Here is a 25,533-nt window from a genome sequence, read left to right as displayed (position 1 = left end):
CTGCCCCCCCCACATTGTTGTTGGTTGCTATTTTCTCCCCACACATTGTTGTTGTTTGCTATTTTCTCCCCACACATTCACACACATGAACCAACCTCACCAACAGTCAAGGCAAATTCATTCTGTCCATTTGATGTTGTATTTTCCCGGATGTTGAGCGCTAAAAAACAATACAGTTGCTTGGCAACAAAAGGGGGTGTGGCATATATTTTTAATGTAGAGTACCCTTTTTAATTCATGAGTACTTTATGATCAGCACTAAACCCTGAGTGCAGAAAACAAGACATGAGTCAACAGCAGGTTTTAATACAACAATACATCCAGGGCAAACAGAAGAAATTACAACAATTTCAATCTCATAGTCAGAACAATATCTTCCACACTATTGCAAAAGCATGTTTTTCCAATGCTGGACTTAGAATATACTGTTTATATCTTGCTGAGAAGTCAACTTGCTAAATATTCTTAGATTGGGTTGAAAGAGTAAAAAGTATAAACACGTGTCCAGGAAACTATTATTTATAGTGGACTTTGATCAAATCCACTCTGTTCATGTATTATGCAGTCATGGATGGAGCCAATGTACATCAAATTAAATGGCAGATAGGAGTCTGCTACCAGGCAGCATGACCCTTTCAAATGATAGGGAAGAGGTTTAACCGGAGAAAAGGAAGGAAGTGGCCCTTGCAAAGACACTACTGACAAGGCCAAAAGGCAAAACAATGTTACACGGCCCAAGAAGGCTTCTAATTCAGAGATTATTTTTTTACACAACAACATGGTAACAAACAACTGGTACGAGGTCAAATGTGTGAAACTGATCTTTTGACAATGGTGGTTATCTCAAAAGGGCAGCACGGTGGGAACAGAGGTTAGTGCATGTGCCTCACAATACGAAGGTCCTGGGTTTGATCCCCAGGTTGGGGGGTTTTCTGTGTGGAGTTTGCATGTGCTCCCCGTGACTGCGTGGGTTCCCTCTGGCTTCCTCTCACCTCAAAGACATGCACCTGGGGATAGGCCCCTCCGACCTCCAAAGACATGATGAGGTGGTGACTTGTACCCCACCTTCTGCCCGAATGCAGCCGAGATAGGCTCCAGCACCCGCCGTGACCCTGATAGGGACAAGCGGTAGAAAATGGTTGGATGGATGGTTTATCTATAAAAAAAGGAACAAGAACATTACAGCATAACCTGCTGGCTGGGTGCAGTATTACCACCACAACAAAAAAATGTTTTTGCCTCAATTGAATATTTTCAGTGTTTTTTGAGTGATGAAGCCAGTGAAGAATATTACAAAAATGCAGAACATGTTTTTCTAAAATAAGTAAAAAATGAATGGTTAATCCGAGGAATGTATACAGATTATTGACATTAGCTCTACCACAATGACCCTTTCCCCCTCTCAAGACGAGTGAATGTCCAGCCAGTGGTGTTTATTTACTTAACTGTAAAGGCCTACTGAAACCCACTACTACCGACCACGCAGTCTGATAGTTTATATATCAATGATGAAATCTTAACATTATAACACATGCCAACACGGCCGGGTTAACTAATAAAGTGACATTTTAAATTTGCCGCTAAACTTCCGGTTCGAAACGCCTCTGAGGATGACGTATGCGCGTGACGTAGACCGGGGAACACGGGTATGCCTTCCACATTGAAGCCAATACGAAAAAGCTCTGTTTTCATTTCATAATTCCACAGTATTCTGGACATCTGTGTTCGTGAATCTGTTTCAATCATGTTCATTGCATTATGGAGAAGGAAGCTGAGCAAGCAAAGAAGAAAGTTGACGGTGCGAAATGGACGTATTTTTCGAACGTAGTCAGCCACAACAGTACACAGCCGGCGCTTCTTTGTTTACATTCCCGAAAGATGCAGTCAAGATGGAAGAACTCGGATAACAGAGACTCTAACCAGGAGGACTTTTGACTTCGATACACAGACGCCTGTAGAGAACTGGGACAACACAGACTCTTACCAGGATTACTTTGATTTGGATGACAAAGACGCAGACGTGCTACTGTGAGTATGCAGCTTTGGCTTCTAAACATTTGATCGCTTGACCGTATGTGCGCAACTCTTTTTTGCGTATGTACGTAACTTTTTTTAAATATATAAGCTTTATGAACCTTGGGTTAGGTGAACGGTCTTTTGGGCTGAGTGATTGTGTGTGTTGATCAGGTGTTTGAATTGTATTGGCGTGTTCTATGGAGCTAGGAGCTAGCATAGGAGCTAGGAGCTAGCATAACACGTACCGTACCGTACGTGCGCGTCACGTACGTAACTTTTTAAAAATATATGAGCTTTATGAACCTTGGGTTAGGTGAACGGTCTTTTGGGCTGAGTGATTGTGTGTGTTGATCAGGTGTTTGAATTGTATTGGCATGTTCTATGGAGCTAGGAGCTAGCATAGGAGCTAGGAGCTAGCATAACACATACCGTACCGTACGTGCGCGTCACGTACGTAACTTTTTAAAAATATATAAGCTTTATGAACCTTGGGTTAGGTGAACGGTCTTTTGGGCTGAGTGATTGTGTGTGTTGATCAGGTGTTTGAATTGTATTGGCGTGTTCTATGGAGCTAGGAGCTAGCAGAGGAGCTAGGAGCTAGCATAACAAACACGCAGGTGTTATTATGCAGGATTAATTTGTGGCATATTAAATATAAGCCTGGTTGTGTTGTGGCTAATAGAGTATATATATGTCTTGTGTTTATTTACTGTTGTAGTCATTCCCAGCTGAATATCAGGTACCGTGAGTATGCAGCCTTGGCTGCTAAACATTTGATAACGACCGTATGTGCGCGTCACGTACGTAACTTTTTAAAAATATATAAGCTTTATGAACCTTGGGTTAGGTGAACGGTCTTTTGGGCTGAGTGATTGTGTGTGTTGATCAGGTGTTTGAATTGTATTGGCGTGTTCTATGGAGCTAGGAGCTAGCAGAGGAGCTAGGAGCTAGCATAACAAACACGCAGGTGTTTTTATGCAGGATTAATTTGTGGCATGTTAAATATAAGCCTGGTTGTGTTGTGGCTAATAGAGTATATATATGTCTTGTGTTTATTTACTGTTGTAGTCATTCCCAGCTGAATATCAGGTCACCCCCGGCTCTCACAGCATCTTCCCTATCTGAATAGCTTCAACTCCCCACTAGTCCTTCACTTGCACTTTACTCATCCACAAATCTTTCATCCTCGCTCAAATTAATGGGGAAATTGTCGCTTTCTCGGTCCGAATCTCTCTCACTTCATGCGGCCATCATTGTAAACAATAGGGAACTTTGCGTATATGTTCAACTGACTACGTCACGCTACTTCCGGTAGGTGCAAGCCTTTTTTTTATCAGATACCAAAAGTTGCAATCTTTATCGTCGTTGTTCTATACTAAATCCTTTCAGCAAAAATATGGCAATATCGCGAAATGATCAAGTATGACACATAGAATAGATCTGCTATCCCCGTTTAAATAAAAAAAATTCATTTCAGTAGGCCTTTAACTGCATAAAGTATCTCTTAGGTGTAAAGCAGGGATGTCCAAAGTGCGGCCCGGGGGCCATTTGCGGCCCGCAGGTCATTTTTTAACTGCCACACGGCACATTTTAAAATACGATTAAAAAAATTAAAAACATAAAAAGTGGTATGAAAGACCAAACAGGTGAAATGTAACAAGAAAATGTTGCAATGTTTACTCTAATAACACAAAGCTGCCATGCAGGCTGTTTCTTTCTTTAAAAAAAAATAATGAATGAAAATCAATGTTATTATGAATTATTGACCTATCCAAGGCTCCAATTACATCACATTAAATATTGCCCTTTGAGATATTTTTTTGGGAAAATGTTGCATATTTTGTTTTTCATATAAAAAATGTAGCTGTCTTTTTTTTTTTTTTAAAGAAGGGCCTAAAACAAACAAAAAACAAACAAAAATACAACTTATAATTGACGGATAGATCTGAAGTTGATCTCGAGATTATTGTGTTAAAAGTAAACAGTATAAAAAATTTATATTTTATTTTTTAACACTTTAATGAGTAGGACCCTTTTGGTTCTCCAATAATTTTTGTGTGATTTGTTTTTAAGTGTCATCGCTCAAAAAATAATAATGAATTAAAATCAATGGTGTTATGAGTTATTAAACCTTTTTAAGGCTCCAATTATTATATAATCTCAAATATTCCACTTAAAAATGTTATTAGGTGAAAATATTGCATATTTTGTGTTTTTTCCATAAAAAAACAGGGTTTTCTTTGACAAAAAGAGCATACGACTTAAATCTTTAAAAACGTTATATTGACAGACAGACCTAATTTCGATCTATAGATTTAAAACTTGAATAATAATAAAAATAATAATACTGAATAGTGACACATTTTTTATATTTTTTTTAACAAAACCCTTTGGGGTCCCTGGGATCAAGCCTGAGTGGAGGCCTAAATGTAATTTTTTTATACATATATTGTATTGGTTTTTAAAATAAAAAAAATTCTAAATGGCCCCCGACTGCTTTGATTTTTCAGTGTGCGGCCCTCAGTGGAAAAAGTTTGGACACCCCTGGTGTAAAGCATGAGAGGCAGACCTTTAACAAATGCATAATATTAAATATACTGTACTTTCCAGGTTATACAGGGCAACAGTATCCCACCAAATTTAATTCAAACTTTTTTTTATGACATATATTAGCTGCACCGGACTATAAGCCGCAGATATTTACGGCTACCAACAATTTTGTAATACCTTAATTGTTTCCAAACTGTGTCTGTAACAGGGCAGTAAAACAGCTGATCAACCCCACTAGCTAAACAGACTCAATAGCTGACATTTTGGTGCCATTGTAAGTTAATAACACTAACACAGACACTTGTAGACGTGTTAGCATATTAGCTAATGCTAACGACGCGAGCTTGATTACATTACGATAGCAGGTACAAATATGCATGAAAACACTCCTACATACATCACACATGGGACACTTTAGTAAGTATGGATTGTTTTAGTTATATTGTAATGTAGTGATGAATGAAGAATCCATACGAGTAAAAACGCTACGGACGAATAGTAGACAAAACGAGACATACTTCCGGTTCAAGGCGCGAAACCGGAAGTACCCGCAGTGAGCGAACTTGTCCTAAAAGATGGCGCACAAACAAGAACACACCTTTTCAGCGTCTCTGTCGGTGTTTATGAAAACTATTTGTTGAAAACAAAAATATAAATTAGCCGCGTCGTTTGATAAGCCGCTAGATTCAAAGCGTGGGGGGACAAGTAGTGGAAAATAGGTTACCTTTTTTTGCACGGATGACAAACACGACTTGAAATATGATAATATAGTGTGGATGGATTCAAATCCTTGGTATTTATTTGGGTGCGCCCAGAGATGGATTTGAGTGGAGGCCACTATTTGAGGAAATGATCCAAATGAACAACATTTTGCTTGATTTGTAAAGCAAATGAAAGGCCCTTAGATGTCTTGTAGCGCCAAGCAGTCAAGGCACGCCCTCCTTCCTCTGGCAGCACTGCGAGGGCGGCACGCTCCAGTCGTAAACATAGGACAGTCGCAACCTGACCTCCTCCTTACACAGCCGCCCCTCGCGCTGCAGCGTCTGCTGCTTCTCCAGCATGTCCTCCAGACTCTGCTTGTGCGTCACCAAGTATTTGTTGTTGCAACCGCGGGATTTGTACTCTGTGTCGAAGCGCGGGTCGTGCGTCCGCCGCACGTCCACGGGGCCCAGCCAGGCGCCCAGCGACACGTCCTCGCTCTGCCACGTCTTCAGGTAGGCGGCGTTGAGGCGCACGTAGCGCACCAGGTCGGAGGAAAGGACGTAGCCGCCACCCAGCGCGTAGGGCAGGTAGTAGTCGCAGAGTTCCCAGGCGCTTTCCCGCCACTTGCCGCCGGCCTTGACGCGTCCTCGGCCTGAGAAGAAGCCCCAGTACAGGCGAGTGGGCTCCTTGGCCCGCAGCTCCTCCTTCAGGAGGTCCAAGCGAGCGAATGTGTCGTCGTCTGCTTTCAACACAAACTTGAAGGCCACGTTCTGGTCCAGCCAGGAGTACATGTGCAGGACCTTCGTGGTCAGGTTCTCGTAAGAATCCCTCAAGTCCGGCAGGAGGAGAAGATCCTTGTGGCGCCCTTGCTCCGTCTTGAGGTTCTGAAGGTCTTCAGTAGAAAGCCCCTGAGTTCCTACCACAAACATAGCCAGAACATCCGAGTCCCGCCTGGCCAGCCACGTGCTCCTGATGATGCTCCTGCGCTCGGTGTACTTGGGCCCCGTGGTGACCAGGACCGCCAAGAACGCCGACAAGGTCTTGGAGGGTGGCTCCGCAGGGAGATGGACAGCGCTGGCGCGTGGGGCTATGCCTGGCGGGTCCACGTGACCCTGCTTCAGGGTCTCTGGGGTACATTTGGCCAAGAAGATGAGGACCACGGCGAAGGTGCACACGCTGCAGAGGACCAGCGCCGTCTTGTGGCGGCACAGCAGGCGGACCAAGTTCATGGCGCTGAGGAGAGCAAAGTCCAGACATGATTGGGATGGAAAAGTACCAGCAAAACATTTTTTTATAAATCCAATTCATATGAAATATCTCAAATTGAGGATATATATTTGACCTATCTTGTAGGATTATATATTAGCTCTATATAGATATGATCATCATCTTTATGTTTGACTATTGACCAGTAAGATATATATTTGACCTATCTTGTAGGATTATATATTTAACTCATAAGACTGGTCAAGTATATATCTTATTTGTCAATAATCAAATATTTTCATGATCATATCCATCTGTCTATATTGAACTTATATATTATTATAAAATAATGGCAAAAAAAATGATCTTACTGGTCAATAATACAAAAGCCAAAAGCAGTGAAGTTGTCACGTTGTGTAAATGGTAAATAAAAAGAGAATACAATGATTTGCTAATCCTTTTCAATTTATATTCAAGTGAATAGACGGCAAAGACAAGATATTTCATGTTCACACTGAGAAACTTATTTTTTTAGATGAGCTCAGGCCCAGCGAAACATTTCTGGGTGTTGTTGATAAATGGCTTTGGCTTTGCATAGTAGAGTTTTAACTTGCACTTACAGATGTAGCGACCAACTGTAGTTACTGGCAGTGGTTTTCTGAAGTGTTCCTGAGCCCATGTGGTGATATTCTTTACACACTGATGTGGCTTTTTGATGCAGTACTGCCTGAGGGATCCAAAGTGCGTAATATCATGGCTTACGTGCAGTGATTTCTCCAGATTCTCTGAACCTTTTGATGATATTACAGAGCGTAGATGGTGAAATCCCTAAATTCCTTGCAATAGCTGGTTGAGAAATGTTGTTCTTAAACAATTTGCTCAGGCATTTGTTGACAAAGTGGTGACCCTCGCCCCGTCCTTGTTTGTGAATGACTGAGCATTTCATGGAAGCTGCTTTTATACCCAATCATGGCACCCACCTGTTCCCAATTAGCCTGTTCATCTGTGGGATGTTCCAAATAAGTCTTTGATGAGTATTTCTCAACTTTCTCACTCTTTTTTGCCACTTGTGCCAGCTTTTTTGAAGCATGTCGCAGGCATCAAATTCCAAATGAGCTAATATTAGCAAAAAAAATGAGGTTTCTCAGTGTGAACATGAAATATCTTGTCTTTGCAGTCTATTCAATTGAATATAAGTTGAAAAGGATTTGCAAATTATTGTATTCTCTTTTTATTTACCATTTACACAACGTGACAACTTCACTGCTTTGGGTTTTGTACAATCCTTGATTTGAGATAATTCATCTTAATTTGATTTGTTTGAAATTAAAAAAAATAACAAAGTGCTTGAAACATTGCGGCTTGACCACAGTGTGATTTGAATTTTGTTTATAAATAATATTCCACATTTCTTATCCTAAATGAAGCACAAAATAAACCAAAAATATCAATACTACAGTAATATTGGCCACTAGAGGAGGCCGAACTAATCATTCAGTATCGTGGCCCCTGATTGGCTCAGCCTCAAGGAGCATTAGGAGGTTGGATTAAAAGAGCGTAAAAAAGGTTAAAGGATGTTAATTCCTGTCCAGAAAGCCCTCATAATGTTAAAAAAAACTTAGTAAACTTTTTTAACAATCTAGCTATGAACATATTTGATTTATAATGAATGATTCCTACTATGCGGAAATGTATGTAGCGCGCTCTTGTCCGGAACCAATTAACAGTGATAAATATTGTAAATAATAATAATGCCTAAAATATCCTACTTAGATCCGCAACGTCCTCGCAACCAAAGCAAAAATGTCCGCTGTGGAGGACGTTGGTTTTTAGGACGATATTACTCAAATGAAACAAAAACTAATAATAAAAAAAAAATTTTGGGATATTTAATATGTCTTCAATATTATTGAAAACAAAATTAAATGTCAATTTCATTATCGAAAATATAACTAATGTTTGAGCTATTTTACTCACAATAAAAATACAATTTTCATTTTAGTTTTGAGGATGCTGAGGCTTTCAACACATTTGCGTTATTTCTATAATCACGGAATAAACAAACAGTGTGCTTTTTTTTTTATTTAAACAAAAAGTAAAAGGGTCTCTTTGCAACATTTAAATGGCTGCTGACAGGACGCTAACTTCCCAGAGTGTCAATTTTAGCACATAAACACGCACGCACGCACGCACGCACACACACACACACACACACACACACACACACACACACACACACACACACACACACACACACACACACACACACACACACACACACACACACACACACACACACACACACTATTTTGGTTTAGCTAATTAAGTTAGCTATCAATGAATGTTTAACAACAACATGACTGCAAATTGTTGCGTAAAACATTAATTATTTTTTACTCGAAACAATTAGTGGCCTCACAAAAAAATCGATTCACATCAGAATCGCGATTCTTATTCATCCCCATTATGAATTGATTAATAAATAATAGATTTGTAAAAATACGTTATAAGACCATATCTATGCAACCAGAAGGAGCTTTTCTAACCTGGAACTTCTTTTGAAAGAGTTTTATTCTAACTAATAATCCAAATAATACATCGCGAGAATCGATTCTGAATGGAATGGTCAGCCCAGGAATCAGATGAAATGGTTTGGTGCCCAAACATTCACAGCCGTAATAATTAAGAGCATTTGTGGAAATGTTTTACATTCATACGGAGCCCCCTTCCCGCTCCCCCCACATTCTCCAAATCTCCCCAAAGGTTATTAGAACTATGATAGTTTTAATGTTGTTAACGTTCTATAATTCCTACACAGCCTTTACAAACATGTCCCAAACATTATTAGAACTACTGTTACGTACGGCGGGGGAAGGAGACGACACAGTGAAAGGGATAATTACAACAGGTTTATTGAACTAATGAGGTGTTGGAGTGTGTAGGCTACTACTAGTGTGTGGTGTACGACGATGTGAAGAATTAACTATGTAAATGTTACCAGAGGGTGTTGTTCGTGCGTGTTGGATGAATGGTCCACAAGTCCAGAGGGGCAAGGCAAGAAGGCAGTCCGTGAGCAAGCGAGAGGTCAGGGGCTGGAGAGAGGTGTCGAGGTCTGTGTCCGAGCGGGGGTCCAGGATCGAGGGAAGCAGTCCAAAGTCCGGAGGGAAGTCCAAGGAAACGAGGCGCACAGCTCGATCACTGGATACGGAGGGGAAATACTGAGCGTGAACTACGTTCCGGCACTGGATCTTCGGGTCCGCTGGTCTTTATGTCGTCTGCCCTCATCAGATCCAGGAGCGATGATTGTTGATTGCCTGCAGCCGTGCAGGCGCGTGGCCGCGATGCGGGAAGAGCAAGCAGGGGCGTGTCCCCGGGCGCTCCTAGTGGAGCTGTCAGCGGCGCTTGGTGCAGATGGCATGAGGGATTGCGCATGCGCCTTGACAGTACCCCCCTCCTTAGGAGAGGCTCCTGACCAGGGGCGGGGAGCATCGGGGTTGGCCGAGTAGAAGTCCTCCAAAAAAGAGGGGTCGGCAAGGTAGGAGGCTGGCACCCAAGATCTATCCTCCAGTCCATACCCCTCCCAGTCGACCAGTTATACAAACCACCTACCTTGCAGACGGACCTTGAGGATCTCCTTGACTGTCCACACAGGGTCACCATTCTCCAGGATCCTAGGAGGGGCCGGGGGAGAGCAGGGGCAGAGGGAGACAGAGCGCTCTCTGCCACCGGCTTTATCTGGGAAACATGTACCACAGGGTGTCGCTTGACAGAGGGTGGGAGAGCCAATTTAACAGACGCAGGGTTAATAACAGTTACAACCGGGTATGGCCCGACAAAACGCGGGGCCAATTTTCTGGACGGTACCTGGAGGTTGAGGTCTTTGGCACGCAACGTTACCAGTTGTCCAGGCTGATAGGTTTGTGCTGGGATGCGATGCCGATTGGCACTGCGGCGCATCCTCTCTGTGGCCTTTTCAAGTGTCGCACGGGCTGCTCTCCACACCCTCTGACACCGCTTGATGTGGGCCCTCATAGAGGGAACTGCGGCCTTTCTCTCCTGTTGAGGAAACATATATAGCCAAGAGAGCACTCAAAGGGGGATATGCCGGTAGCGGAGCTTTTCACGGAGCTATACGCATACTCGACCCAGGGAAGGAACTCGCTCTAAGAGGCGGGTTGGCGGGTAGCAATGCAACGCAGGATGGTCTCCAAACTTTGGTTGGCCCTCTCTGCCTGCCCGTTGCTCTGCGGCTGGTATCCTGATGTGAGACTGACCGAGGCCCCGAGCCCCTTGCAAAAGGCCTGCCACACCCGGGACGTGAACTGGGGGCCACGGTCAGATACAATATCCATAGGAATACCATGCTGCTTGACGACGTGAAGGGTGAGGAGGTCAGCCGTCTTGGAGGAGGATGGAAGCTTGGGGAGCGGGATGGAATGTGCAGCCTTGGAGAAACGATCAAAAGGGGACGGCGTGGCGAAGTTGGTAGAGTGGCTGTGCCAGCAATCGGAGTGTTGCTGGTTACTGGGGTTCAATCCCCACCTTCTACCTTCCTAGTCACGTCCGTTGTGTCCTTGGGCAAGACACTTCACCCTTTGCCTCTGATGGCTGCTGGTTAGCGCCTTGCATGGCAGCTCCGCCATCAGTGTGTGAATGTGTGTGTGAATGGGTAAATGTGGAAATACTGTCAAAGCGCTTTGAGTACCTTGAAGGTAGAAAAGCGCTATACAAGTATAACCCATTTATCATTTATTTATAAAAATAGTTAGAACAGTTGTGTTACCTCTGGACACAGGGAATCCTGTAACAAAGTCCAGTGCTATGTGTGACCATGGACGGGCAGGAATAGGCAGGGGGCATAGGAGACCAGCTGGAGGTCTGTGCGAGGCCTTGCTGCGGGAACAGGTAGTACAAGTGGCGATGAACTCACGTGTGTCCGCCGCCATCGACATCCACCAAAATTGCCGTCGGATGAAGGGTAGTGTGCGCTTGAAACCCGGATGACAGGAGAAGACGCTGGAATGGCCCCAATCCAGGACATTGGATCGAAGCTCGCGGTGGAAGAATAGCTTGCTGGGAGGCCCACCGCCTAGTCCTGGATTGGAGCGTAGCGCGGTCTTTACCTGGTCTTCAATCTTCCAGGAGACCATACCCACAATCCGGGCAGGAGGGAGGATGAGTTCGGCCGCCGACGTGCAGGTGGGTTCCTCCATGAACTGCCTGGAAAGGGCATCAGCCTTCGTGTTCTTGGAACCCGGTCTGTATGAGAGTAGGTAATCAAAACGACTAAAGAACTGCAACCATCGAGCCTGGTGGTTATTAAGTCTCCCGGCTGAGCTGATATGGAGAAGGTTGCTGTGGTCTGTCAGGATCTGGAACTGATGCCTGGCCCCTTCCAGCCAGTGCCTCTATTCCGCCAAGGCCTCACGGACAGCCAGTAGCTCTCTATTTCCCGCATCATAGTTCCACTCAGCCGGAGTAAGTCGCCGGGAGAAGAAGGCACACGGGTGAATCAGATTGTCGGTCCGCGAGCTTTGGGAGAGCACAGCACCGATTCCCGAGTCTGAAGCATCCACCGCCACAATAAAGGCACAGTCCAAGACAGGATGGATGAGGACCGGGGAGGAGATGAAGCTCACTGGCCGCCTGGGTCCACTGAAAATAGACACTGGTAGAGGTGAGTGCATGGAGGAGAGCTGTGGCCATGCAGTGTTTCCCCCAGAAAATGTGTTAGTTAAGGTGGTGTCTCTCCAGAGGGAAGTGGGCGTCGCCCGGGACAGGACGGACAGGGAAGGAGGTGGGTGGGTGTAAGGAACAGAACAGTGTAATTTGGCCTGTCGCCACCATCACGTCTCCATCTCATCACTGCCTGGGGGGGCAATAGACTACAGACTCTGGTGAAGTAGGCCGGCTTCGTTGCATGAAGAAGCCTACAATTTTTGGTTGTGTTTTCCGCTACGTATGCTGAATGGCAATATACGATATATATCTCGATATTTTTTCCGTAAAGTAAAAACAAAACACAAAACAGTCCTAGTTACCTGAGATACTAAGTATGTCATTATTTTGACTTAGTAAATATGGACTTACTAAGACAAAATAATGACTAAGTCAAATTAATGCCTTACTGTAAATAAGCGTTTGCAATAAGCGTTTGAAAAAAAGACTTAAAAGTGGGGCCACATGCTGACATATGCTCAACTCATCATGCTTAATTTATTGCAGCATTTGGGAAACCTGTAGTTGATTTTTATTATGTAAATGTTATATTTTTATCAACATGTGATAGCAGGGACCCTGCCATTCAAAACTAGGCTGCTACATTACTAATGATTAAAGCCCTAGCATCGTGCTTAAAGGCCTACTGAAATGAATTTTTTTTATTTAAACGGGGATAGCAGATCCATTCTATGTGTCATACTTGATCATTTCGCGATATTGCCATATTTTTGCTGAAAGGATTTAGTAGAGAACAACAACGATAAAGATCGCAACTTTTGGTATCTGATAAAAAAAAGCCTTGCCCCTACCGGAAGTAGCGTGACGTAGTCAGTTGAAAGGCTCCTCACATTTTCCTATTGTTTTCAATGCAGCTAGAGCGATTCGGACCGAGAAAGCGACGATTACCCCATTAATTTGAGCGAGGATGAAAGATTCGTGGATGAGGAACGTTAGAGTGAAGGACTAGAATGCAGTGCAAGACATATCTTTTTTCGCTCTGACCGTAACTTAGGTACAAGCTGGCTCATTGGATTCCACACTCTCTCCTTTTTCTATTGTGGATCACGGATTTGTATTTTAAACCACCTCGGATACTATATCCTCTTGAAAATGAGAGTCGAGAACGCAAAATGGACATTCACAGTGACTTTTATCTCCACGACAATACATCGACGAAACACTTTAGCTACGGAGCTAACGTGATAGCATCGTGCTTAACTGCATATAGAAACAAAATAAATAAATCCCTGACTGGAACGATAGACAGAAGATCAACAATACTATTAAACCATGGACATTTAAATACACGGTTAATGCTTTCCAGCCTGGCGAAGGTTAACAATGCTGTTGCTAACTTAGCAACCGGACCTCACAGAGCTATGCTAAAAACATTAGCTATCCACCTACGCCAGCCAGTCCTCATCTGCTCATCAACACCCGTGCTCACCTGCGTTCCAGCGATCGACGGTGCGACGAAGGACTTCACCTGATCACAGATGCGGTCGGCGAGACGGAGGAAGTTAAGGTGAGTTCGCCGGCTAGCGCGTCTGCTATCCATCTCTGTCCTCCTGGCTGTGTTGCTGTAGTCCGCCGCTAATACACTGATCCCACCTACAACTTTCTTCTTTGCAGTCTCCATTGTTCATTAAACAAATTGCAAAAGATTCACCAACACAGATGTCCAGAATACTGTGGAATTTTGAAATGAAAACAGAGCTTTTTTGTATTGGATTCAATGGGGTACCAATACTTCTATCAACCGTTTACGTCACGCGCATACGTCATCATACCTAGACGTTTTCAACCGGAAGTGTGGCGGGAAATTTAAAATTGCACTTTATAAGTTAACCCGGTCGTATTGGCATGTGTTGCAATGTTAAGATTTCATCATTGATATATACCGTATTTTTCAGACTATAAGTCGCAGTTTTTTTCATAGTTTGGCCGTGTGTGCGACGTATACTCCGCAGCGACTTATGTGTCAAATTATTAACACATTATTGTGAAATATCAAATAATATGATTTATCTCATTCGCAGCGACGAAGCAAATGGCAGCCATCGTCACACACACGTCAACAATCGTCACTCACACGCCAACCAATAAGAATTTGGCGGGGGCGGGTCATGGCAGAACTGCATTGTGGGTTTTGGAATGCTAACTGCTATATGCTATACGCTACTGCCGGAGCTATTAAAATGGATCACATCAACGTTGGCGGTAACTTATAAAAACTGAGAAGGACTGAACTAAAATGGCACCGATAAGGAAATCATATACTGCAGATTACAAGCTGGACGTAGTGAAATATGCAGCAGAAAACTGCGATCGAGCAGCAGAAAGAATGGACGCTAGCGCCGCATACCAGGAGCGACACAGAGGAGGAAGATTTGATGTTATTTAGCGATCGGGAGTGACAGATTGTTTGGTAAACGTATAGCATGTTCTTATGTTATAGTTATTTGAATGACTCTTACCATAATATGTTACGTTAACATACCAGGCACGTTCTCAGTTGGTTATTTATGCCTCATATAACGTACACTTATTCAGCCGGTTGTTCACTATTCTTTATATATTTTAAATTGCCTTTCAAATGTCTATTCTTGGTGTTGGATTTTATCAAATAAATTTCCCCCAAAAATGCGACTTATACTCCAGTGCGACGTATATATGTTTTTTTTCTTCTTTATTGTGCATTTTCGGCCGGTGCGACGTATACTCCGGAGCGACTTATACTCCGAAAAATACGGTAAACTATCAGACTGCGTGGTCGGTAGTAGTGGGTTTCAGTAGGCCTTTAATTTATTACAGCATTTGGGAAGCCTGTAGTTGATTTTTATTATGTAAATGTTATATTTTTATCAACATGTGATAGCAGGGACCCTGCCATTCAAAACTAGGCTGCTACATTACTAATGATTAAAGGCCTACTGATATGAAATTTTGTTATTTAAACGGGGATAGCAGATCTATTCTATGTGTCATACTTGATCATTTTGCGATATTGCCATATTTTTGCTGAAAGGATTTAGTAGAGAACATCGACGGTAAAGTTCGCAACTTTTAGTCGCTGATAAAAAAGCCTTGCCTGTACCGGAAGTAGCGTGACGTCGCAGGTTGAAGGGCTCCTCACATTTGCACATTGTTTACACCAGCAGCGAGAGCGATTCGGACCGAGAGAGCGACGATTACCCCATTAATTTGAGACAGGATGAAAGATTTGTGGATGAGGAACGTGAGAGTGAAGGATTAGAATGCAGTGCAGGACGCCAGGATGTATCTTTTTTCGCTCTGACCGTAACTTAGGTAACTTCACCTGGATGAAGATCAATATGCCTCTCTCTCTCTCTCCTTTCTCTCCCTCCTGCTCTCCAACTTCAACTGCAATAATAACCAACAACTTTTCTGGACAGTAGTACAACACAGCAGACTCTGATGCTCTTTTTGGTTCCAGTGGACTACACATCATCCACCTTAATGTGAACAGCCTCTCTGGAACCAAACTCGACCAAATCAGAGAAATATTCCTCAACACGAAGGTAAAAATCCTGTTTTTCTCTGAAACCAAATTTGATCAAAGTATTTGGTTGGATCCACTGTGGACTGGACTTTCACAATGTTATGTCAGACCCACTCGACATCCATTGCTTTCGGTCCTCTCCAAGGTTTCTCATAGTCATTCACCGACGTCCCACTGGGGTGAGTTTTTCCTTGCCCGTATGTGGGCTCTGTACCGAGGATGTCGTTGTGGCTTGTACAGCCCTTTGAGACACTTGTGATTTAGGGCTATATAAATAAACATTGATTGATTGATTGATTGATATTTCTGACTTAGAGATAGAAATAGAAAACTTTTCGGTTATCGGAAAGGACAGGAATAAACACGGTGGGGGCGTTTGTATGTATATTCACCAAGATATTAAATACATAACTCGCACTGATCTTAACCACAATGACCTGGAATCTGTGTGGGCGGAAATCAAATTTAAAAACGCTAAGCCGGTACTAATAGGGACTGTTTATAGACCCCCTAATCAGAGTGATTTCTATGGGGCTCTGGAGGAGTGCTTGGCTGGGACAGACAACGTGGAGAAAATTATAACTGGGGATCTGAACACAGATATTCAACGCAGAGATGCGCCTGTCTTCAGATCCTACAGCAAGTTTTGTAATCTACACGGTCTTTCCCAGCTACTAGCACTACCTACAAGGGTGTGTGATTCCACCCAATCAACCATAGATCTCATTCTCACTTCAGACCGGCCTAAAATAAAAAATAGTGGGGTCATGATCTGTGGTCTTAGCGACCACTATCTAACTTTCTGCACCCGCAAAATAGCTAAACCCAAAGCCAATGGCCACATAACAGCCCAATCCAGATCCCTTAAAAAATACTCCAGTGATAATTTCAATTTAAAATTAGATGAGTGGGACTGGTCCCCTGTGCTCGCGAGCAACCTGATCGATGTTGCTTGGGATCGCTTCAAAACAGCGTTCCTAAAGATACTAAATGACATAGCTCCCGTGAAAACAGTCAGGATCAAAGCCCGCTCGGAACCATGGATGAATCCGGACCTATTAGCTGCCATAAAAGACAGAGACAGAAAATACTCCGAATACCAAAAGTGTAAAACAGAAGTAGATAAACAACCCAATAATATCAACCTCAAATCACTCCTTTCAACTCTCAAAAAGCAATGCAATAAATTAAGAAATAAGTCAACCAACCTGACTAAATCCTTAAAAAAAAATTACATTAACGACAAAATAGAGGAAAACACAAATAAGCCACTTGAGCTCTGGAAAATTCTCAACAACCAGCTTCCTGGTTGCAGCCAGAAACTTAAAACCAGACTCACCAACATCAGCATCAAGGAGGGTGACTCCCTCATTACAGACAAAATGGAGGTGGCTAGCAGACTTAACGCCTTTTTCACCAGCATAGCCGCAACTCTTGTCAACAAGCTGTCCCACCACTTTGGTCGCTTTGGTGTAGAACACATTAAAGCCTTCTACAGAAAGCTAGGAGTATCCAACGATGATTTTAAATTAGAAATGGTCACAGCTGATGAGGTGTTTAAAAAATTGAGCGCGCTCCACCCAAACAAGGCCACTGGCCTTGACAATATTCCCTCCAGATTCCTCAGGGACTCTGCCTCCATCATTGCCCCGATCATCACGCACATAATAAACCTATCAATTACACAAGGCCAAGTACCTAAATATTTTAAGATAGCAAGAGTAACCCCCCTCTTTAAAAAAGGAAGCAAATTGGAACCTGGCAACTACCGACCTGTTTCTATTCTCAGTTCCATTTCGAAAGTAATGGAGAAAATAGTTTATGAACAGGTCGATAGTTACCTTGCCACTAATAAACTCATGTACACATTCCAATCCGGCTTCAGAACTAACCACTCCACTGACAAATGCCTTCTTTATCTGACCGACCACATCAAACATGAGGTGGACGCGGGCAAATACTGCGGCACGGTCATGCTGGACTTTCAGAAGGCCTTTGACACCGTTAACCACGCTATACTGTTGGATAAGCTCAGAGCAATCGGTTTTAAAAAAACCTCATGGAGCTGGATGTAATCTTACTTAGAGGGGAGGGAGCAGGTGGTAGAGGTAAACGGCACCGTGTCCCCCCCCCCCCCCCCTCTCGGTGAGCTGTGGAGTCCCCCAAGGCAGTATATTGGGACCTTTACTGTTCCTAATATACATAAACGACTTGTCATCGGCATGCGACTGTGAATTGTTTTTGTTTGTGGATGACTCTGCCCTGCTGGTATCCGACAAGGACAAGTCACAGGTGGAGAAAATCCTCAGTGCTGAGCTCTGTAGAACTTGCACCTGGCTCGTTGACAACAAGCTATCCATACACTTGGGTAAAACGGAATCCATCCTGTTTGGGTCCCACATCAACCTTAAGAAAGTCAGTGACTTCACTATAAAAGTGGGTGACATTGTTATCACCAGGAAAGATGAGGTCACCTACCTAGGTTCCATTCTAGAGGCTAACCTTTCCTGTGATAAAATGGCAACCAAGGTAAACAAAAAGGTTAACCAACGAACGAGATTTCTCTACAGAATCTCCTCTCTGGTCAACAAAAGCACCATGAGGATTCTGGCGGGAACTCTCGTTCAACCCTTTTTCGATTACGCATGCACTTCCTGGTACCCTAGCACCTCCAAAACCCTCAAATCTAAACTCCAAACATCCCAGAACAAGCTAGTCAGATTACTTCTAGACATCCACCCCAGATCCCACCTCACTCCTACCCACTTCTCCAAAGTGGGCTGGCTCAGGGTGGAGGACAGAGTAAAACAACTTGCACTGAGCCTAGTCTATAAAATCCACTACACCTCCCTGATACCGAAGTACATGTCGAACTACCTCCTTAACGTAAATGACCGCCATAACCACAAAACCAGGGAGAGCTCCACTAACCACGTTAAACCCAGATTCCGAACTAACAAAGGTCTTAACTCATTCTCTTTCTATGCCACAACAATGTGGAATGCGCTCCCAACAGGTATAAAAGAAAGGGCATCTCTATCCTCCTTTAAAGCCGCAATAAAAGTTCACCTCCAGGCAGCTACAACCCTAAACTAACACCCTCCCCGGATTGCTAATAATCAAATGTAAACAATCAAATGCAGATACTTTTTCTTATGCCTTCTGATCTCTCTCTCTCTCTCTCTATGTCCACTACTTGCTGTCCATATCCTACCCCCCCCCCCCTCCACACCCCTGATTGTAAATAATGTAAATAATTCAATGTGATTATCCTGTGTGATGACTGTATTATGATGATAGTATATATCTGATAGTATATATCTGTATCATGAATCAATTTAAGTGGACCCCGACTTAAACAAGTTGAAAAACTTATTTGGGTGTTACCATTTAGTGGTCAATTGTACGGAATATGTACTTCACTGTGCAACCTACTAATAAAAGTCTCAATCAATCAATCAAAAAAGGGCTCATTTGATTTCACACTCTCTCCTTTTTCTATTGTGGATCACGGATTTGTATTTTAAACCACCTCGGATACTATATCCTCTTGAAAATGAGAGTCGAGAACGCAAAATGGACATTCACAGTGACTTTTATCTCCACGACAATACATCGGCGAAGCACTTTAGCTACGGAGCTAACGTGATAGCATCGTGCTTAAATGCAGATAGAAACAAAAGAAATAAGCCCCTGACTGGAAGGATAGACAGAAGATCAACAATACTACCAAACTCTGGACCTGTAACCACACGGTTAATGCTGTACCGCCTGGCGAAGCCTAGCAATGCTGTTGCAACGACGCCATTGAAGCTAACTTAGCTACGAGACCTCGACAGAGCTATGCTAAAAACATTAGCTCTCCACCTACGCCAGCTCTCATCTGCTCATCACGACCCGTGCTCACCTGCGTTCCAGCGATCGACGGCGCGACGAAGGACTTCACCCGATCATCGTGTGCAGATCGATACTGAAATATTGATATCGCCGATGTTTTATGCTCAAATATTGATCCTCAAATCGAAATATTGATACTTCAATTTAGGGGTGTCCAAACCTTTTCCCCCCTACTGAAAAGTGCAAGTATGCGAGGGCCATATTGATAACAGCAGCTTTATATTATAGGTGATATTATCATTAATTATTAGTAAGAACATTTCAGCTTTTTCTCATTACATACCCTTTTTTTTCTTACATTTATACAACTTTTTTCTTACATTCCTACAACTTTATTTCTTACATTTATACAACTTTTTTTCCATCTAAGAATAGAAGAAAATAATAAAAGGATTGTTTAACTTTGTGTGTCAAAAATATTCATGTTCAGTTACAATGTTTGTTATGGTTTTCAGCTCAGAGTACCCACTCTTTTTGGATTCCCTTGAGGGAGTACTGGAGAGTGCTCCCTTGGGTGCTTCCCTTGTTCTGCTGGGGGACTTCAACGCTCATGTTGGCAACGACAGTGAAACCCGGAGAGGTGTGATTGGGAAGAATGGCCACCCGGATCTGAACCCAAGTGGTGTTTTGTTATTGGACTTTTGTGCTCGTCACGGATTGTCCATAACAAACACAATGTTAAAACATAAGGGTGTCCATATGTGTACTTGGCACCAGGACACCCTCGGCCACAGTTCCATGATCGACTTTGTAGAGTTGACATTGGATTTGCGGTCTTATGTTTTGGACACTCGGGTGAAGAGAGGGGCAGAGCTTTCTACCGATCACCACCTGGTGGTGAGCTGGCTCCGATGGTGGGAGAGGATGCCGGACAGACCTGGCAGGGCCAAACGCATTGTGAGGGTCTGCTGGGAACGTCGAGCAGAGTCTCCTGTCAGAGAGAGTTTCAATTCCCACCTCCGGAAGAACTTTGAACATGTCACGAGGGAGGCACTGGATATTGAGTCCGAGTAGACCATGTTCCGTGCCTCTATTGTCGAGGCCGATTGGAGCTGTGGCCGCAAGGTAGTTGGTGCCTGTCGTGGCGGTAATCCTAGAACCCGCTGGTGGACACCAGCAGTGAGGGATGCCGTCAAGCTGAAGAAAGGGTCCTATCGGGTCCTTTTGGCTCATGGGACTCTAGAGGCAGTGGACAGGTACCGACAGGCCAAGCGGTGTGCGGCTTCAGCGGTCGCAGAGGAAAAAACTCAGACATGGGAGGAGTCCCGGGAAGCCATTGAAAACGACTTCTGGACGGCTTCGAAGCGATTCTGGACCACCATCCGCCGCCTCAGGGGTGGAAAGCCGTGTGCACTGTCAACACCGTGTATGGTGAGGATGGTGTGCTGCTGACCTTTACTGCGGCTGTTGTGGATCGGGGAAGGGAATACTTTGAAGACCTCCTCAATCCCACCAACACGTCTTCCTATGAGGAAGCAGTCCCTGGGGAATCTGTGGTGCGCTCTCCTAATTCTGGGGCTGAGGTAGTTAAAAAGCTCCTCAGTGGCAAAGACCCTGGGGGTAAATGAGATCCGCCCAGAGTTCCTTAAGGCCTGGATGCTATGGGGCTGTCTTGGTTGACAAGACTCTGCAACATCGTGTGGACATTGGGGGCGGTACCTCTGGATTGGCAGACTGGGGTGGTGGTTCCTCTCTTTAAGAAGGGGAATCGGAGGGTGTGTTCCAACTATCGTGGTATCACACTCCTCAGCCTTCCCGGTAAGGTCAATTCAGGTATACTGGAGAGGAGGCTACGCCGGATAGTCGAACCTCGGATTCAGGAGGAACAGTGTGGTTTTCGTCCTGGCCGTGGAACGGTAGACCAGCTCTATACTCTCGGCAGGGTCCTTGAGGGTGCATGGGAGTTTGCCCAACCAGTCTACATGTGCTTTGTGGACTTGGAGAAGGCATTCGACCGTGTCCCCCGGGAAGTCCTGTGGGGAGTGCTCAGAGAGTATGGGGTATCGGACTGTCTGATTGTGGCGGTCCGCTCCCTGTATGATCAGTGTCAGATCTTGGTCCGCATTGCCAGCAGTAAGTCGGATCCGTTTCCAGTGAGGTTTGGACTACGCTAAGACTGCCCTTTGTCACCGATTCTGTTCATAACTTTTATGGACAGAATTTCTAGGCGCAGTCAGGGCGTTGAGGGGATCCGGTTTGGTGGCTGCAGGATTAGGCCTCTACTTTTTGCAGATGGCGTGGCGAAGTTGGGAGAGTGGGGGTTCCTGTCGCTGTCCGGCTTGGCTGCGTGGGGGCGGTGGTTCCTGGTTCCCTGGGCACCACACCTACTGTTTGTGGGTTGGGCTCTCGGGGAGGCTGGGGCCGTACTCTGGCTCCTGCACACACTGGGAGTCAGATGTATTGTACATACTAATTCACATATATTCACATACATACATACACACATACATAGGTACCTACGCTCCCACATACATATACAAATACAGTACATATTTACACACTCAAAGTTCATACATCCACACGCACATTCATTATACAAACATACACATACTGTACATATACATTTACTGTACAAACATACATATACACATACTGTACATATACACTCACTGTACAAACACATATACACATACTGTACATATACATTCACTGTACAAACACATACTGTATACACATACTGTACATATACATTCACTGTACAAACACACACATACACATACTGTACATATACATTCACTGTACAAACACACATATACACATACTGTACATATACATTCACTGTACAAACACACATATACACATACTGTACATATACATTCACTGTACAAACACACATATACACATACTGTACATATACATTCACTTTACAAACACACATATACACATACTGTACATATACAAGTACATATGCACACACACACTCATGCACATAATCACGTTTCATCAAACATATATTAATGTTGTTGTCCTAGGGTAAACTGGGTATAACACATGGCACACTGACAAAAGCTTAAAGGCCTACTGAAATGAATTTTTTTTATTTAAACGGGGATAGCAGATCCATTCTATGTGTCATACTTGATCATTTCGCGATATTGTCATATTTTTGCTGGAAGGATTTAGTAGAGAACATCGACGATAAAGTTGCAACTTTTGCTTGCTGATAAAAAAAGCCTTGCCTGTACCGGAAGTAGCGTGACGTCACCGGAGGAAGGACTTCTCACAATTCCCCATTATTTACAATGGAGCGAGAAAGATTCGGACCGAGAAAGCGACGATTACCCCATTAATTTGAGCGAGGATGAAAGATTCGTGGATGAGGAACGTTAGAGTGAAGGACTAGAATGCAGTGCAAGACATATCTTTTTTCGCTCTGACCGTAACTTACGTACAAGCTGGCTCATTGGATTCCACACTCTCTCCTTTTTCTATTGTGGATCACGGATTTGTATTTCAAACCACCTCGGATACTATATTCTCTTGAAAATGAGAGTCGAGAACGCGAAATGGACATTCACAGTGACTTTTATCTCCACTTTTATCTCCACGATAATACATCGGCGAAACACTTTAGCTACGAGCTAACGTGATAGCATCGTGCAAACATCGCAAACAAAGGAAATAAACCCCTGACTGGAAGGATAGATAGAAAATCAACAATACTATTAAACCATGGACAGGTAACTACACGGTTAATGCTTTCCAGGCTGGCGAAGGTTAACAATGCTGTTGCTAACGACGCCATTGAAGCTAACTTAGCAACCGGACCTCACAGAGCTATGCTAAAAACATTAGCTATCCACCTACGCCAGCCAGCCCTCATCTGCTCATCAACACCCGTGCTCACCTGCGTTCCAGCGATCGACGGTGCGACGAAGGACTTCACCCGATCACAGATGTGGTTGGCGGCCCGGAGACAGAGGAAGTTAAGGTGAGTTCGGCAGCTAGCGTTTCTGCTATCCATCTCTGTTCTCCTGGTTGTGTTGCTGTAGTCCGCCGCTAATACACCGATCCCACCTACAACTTTCTTATTTGCAGTCTCCATTGTTCTTAAACAAATTGCAAAATATTCACCAACACAGATGTCCAGAATACTGTGGAATTTTGAAATGAAAACAGAGCTTTTTTGTATAGGATTCAATGGGTCCGTATACTTCCGTACCAACCCTTGACGTCACGCGCATATGTCAGCATAAAGAAACGTTTTCAATCGGAAGTGTGGCGGGAAATTTAAAATTGCACTTCATAAATTAACCCGGCCGTATTGGCATGTGTTGCAATGTTAAGATTTCATCATTGATATATAAACTATCAGACTGCGTGGTCGGTAGTAGTGGGTTTCAGTAGGCCTTTAACCTATTGTTACTATAACAATATACAAGGTTAATGTAGGTTGGTTCTCATTCTTCCCCTCCATTTTTCTGCATTCTTTCGTAGCTGAAGTTATCATTACGTATATGTATTGTTGCATTTGAACAACTGTATTGTTGATAATAAAGGTAAAGTATTGGTATTGCTCATTATCAATAGCGCTATTTCTATTGGTATTCGTATTGCTCCATTTTTAGTGTAATAATGCTCATTGTCATTTCTGTATTATTTTTTATTTTCGCTAACTGCTTATTTGCTATTACTTTTACCATCTTATTTGTACATGTCGTATTTGCTGATGTTGCTGTATTGTTGTTGTTGTTGTTGTTGTGTTTGCTGTTGTTGTTTTTGTCTCTCTGTCTAATCCCCCTCTTGTCCCCACAATTCCCCCCTCTGTCTTCCTTTTTTTCTCTTTCTATCCCCTCCTGCTCCGGCCCGGCTGCACCAAATGATAATATAAATACATTTAATGAAGTCAAATACAAATAAGGCAACAAGAGAAGTATCCTACACTTCTCTTTTGTAAAGTAAATCTGAACAGCCGATATGGGCATCTACATCTACTATATGATTTGCCTGAGAAGCTGGACAGGACAAAAAAAAAAAAAAAAGAAGTTGGGAGAGTGGCCATGCCAGCAATCTGAGGGTTACTGGTTCAATCCCCACCTTCTACCATCCTAGTCACGTCCGTTGTGTCCTTGAGCAAGACACTTCACCTTTGCTCCTGATGGGTCGTGGTTAGCGCCTTGCATGGCAGCTCCCGCCATCAGTGTGTGAATGTGTGTGTGAATGGGTGAATGTGGAAATAGTGTCAAAGCGCTTTGAGTTCCTTAAAAGGTAGAAAAGCGCTATACAAGTGCAACCCATTTACCATTTTTTTTGCAGATGATGTGGTCCTGATGGCTTCATCTGGCCAGGATCTTCAGCTCTCACTGGATCGGTTCGCAGCAGAGTGTGAAGCGACTGGGATGAGAATCAGCACCTCTAAGTCTGAGTCCATGGTTCTTGCCCGGGAAAGGGTGGAGTGCCATCTCCAAGTTGGGGAGGAGATCTTGCCCCATGTGGAAGAGTAAAAGTACCTCGTAGTCTTGTTCACGAGTGAGGGAAGAGTGGATCGTGAGATAGACAGGCGGATCGTTGCGGCGTCTTCAGTAATGCAGACGCTGTATCGATCCGTTGTGGTGAAGAAGGAGCTGAGCCGGAAGGCAAAGCTCTCAATTCACCGGTCAATCTACGTTCCCATCCTCACCTATGGTCATGAGCTTTGGGTTATGACCGAAAGGACAAGATGACGGGTACAAGCGGCCGGAATGAGTTTCCTCCGCCGGGTGGCGGGGCTCTCCCTTAGAGATAGAGTGGGAAGCTTTGTCATCCGGGAGGAGGTCAAAGTAAAGCCGCTGCTCCTCCACATTGAGAGGAGCCAGATGAGGTGGTTCAGGCATCTGCTCAGGATGCCACCCGAACGCCTCCCTACGGAGGTGTTTAGGGCAAGTCCGACCGTCAGGAGGCCATGGGGAAGACCCAGGACACGTTGGGAAGACTATGTG

At 43.9% G+C, this 25,533-nt stretch overlaps 1 protein-coding gene across 8 annotated transcripts in view; it reads right to left on the bottom strand.

Annotated features, from left to right (window-relative positions):
• Window positions 1-290: 290 nt before the first annotated feature.
• The window catches only part of b3galt6 (UDP-Gal:betaGal beta 1,3-galactosyltransferase polypeptide 6), a 32,864-nt gene continuing 7,621 nt past the window's right edge, over window positions 291-25,533 (bottom strand). The window contains exons 1-4 of one of the 8 annotated variants that reach the window (XM_062056781.1): window positions 11,405-12,951; window positions 10,339-10,530; window positions 5,291-6,501; window positions 291-1,156 (exon numbers count right to left, since the gene is read on the bottom strand). In XM_062056781.1, the coding sequence (XP_061912765.1) occupies window positions 5,493-6,497 (1,005 nt within the window). In that variant the 5' untranslated portion in view covers window positions 6,498-6,501; window positions 10,339-10,530; window positions 11,405-12,951 and the 3' untranslated portion in view covers window positions 291-1,156; window positions 5,291-5,492. The other 7 variants (XM_062056747.1, XM_062056757.1, XM_062056796.1 and 4 more) reach the window with 7 other exon arrangements.

Source organism: Entelurus aequoreus, linkage group LG01 (genome assembly GCF_033978785.1).
Source record: "Entelurus aequoreus isolate RoL-2023_Sb linkage group LG01, RoL_Eaeq_v1.1, whole genome shotgun sequence".
NCBI lineage: Eukaryota > Metazoa > Chordata > Actinopteri > Syngnathiformes > Syngnathidae > Entelurus > Entelurus aequoreus.
This window is presented reverse-complemented; position numbering and strand designations above follow the sequence as displayed.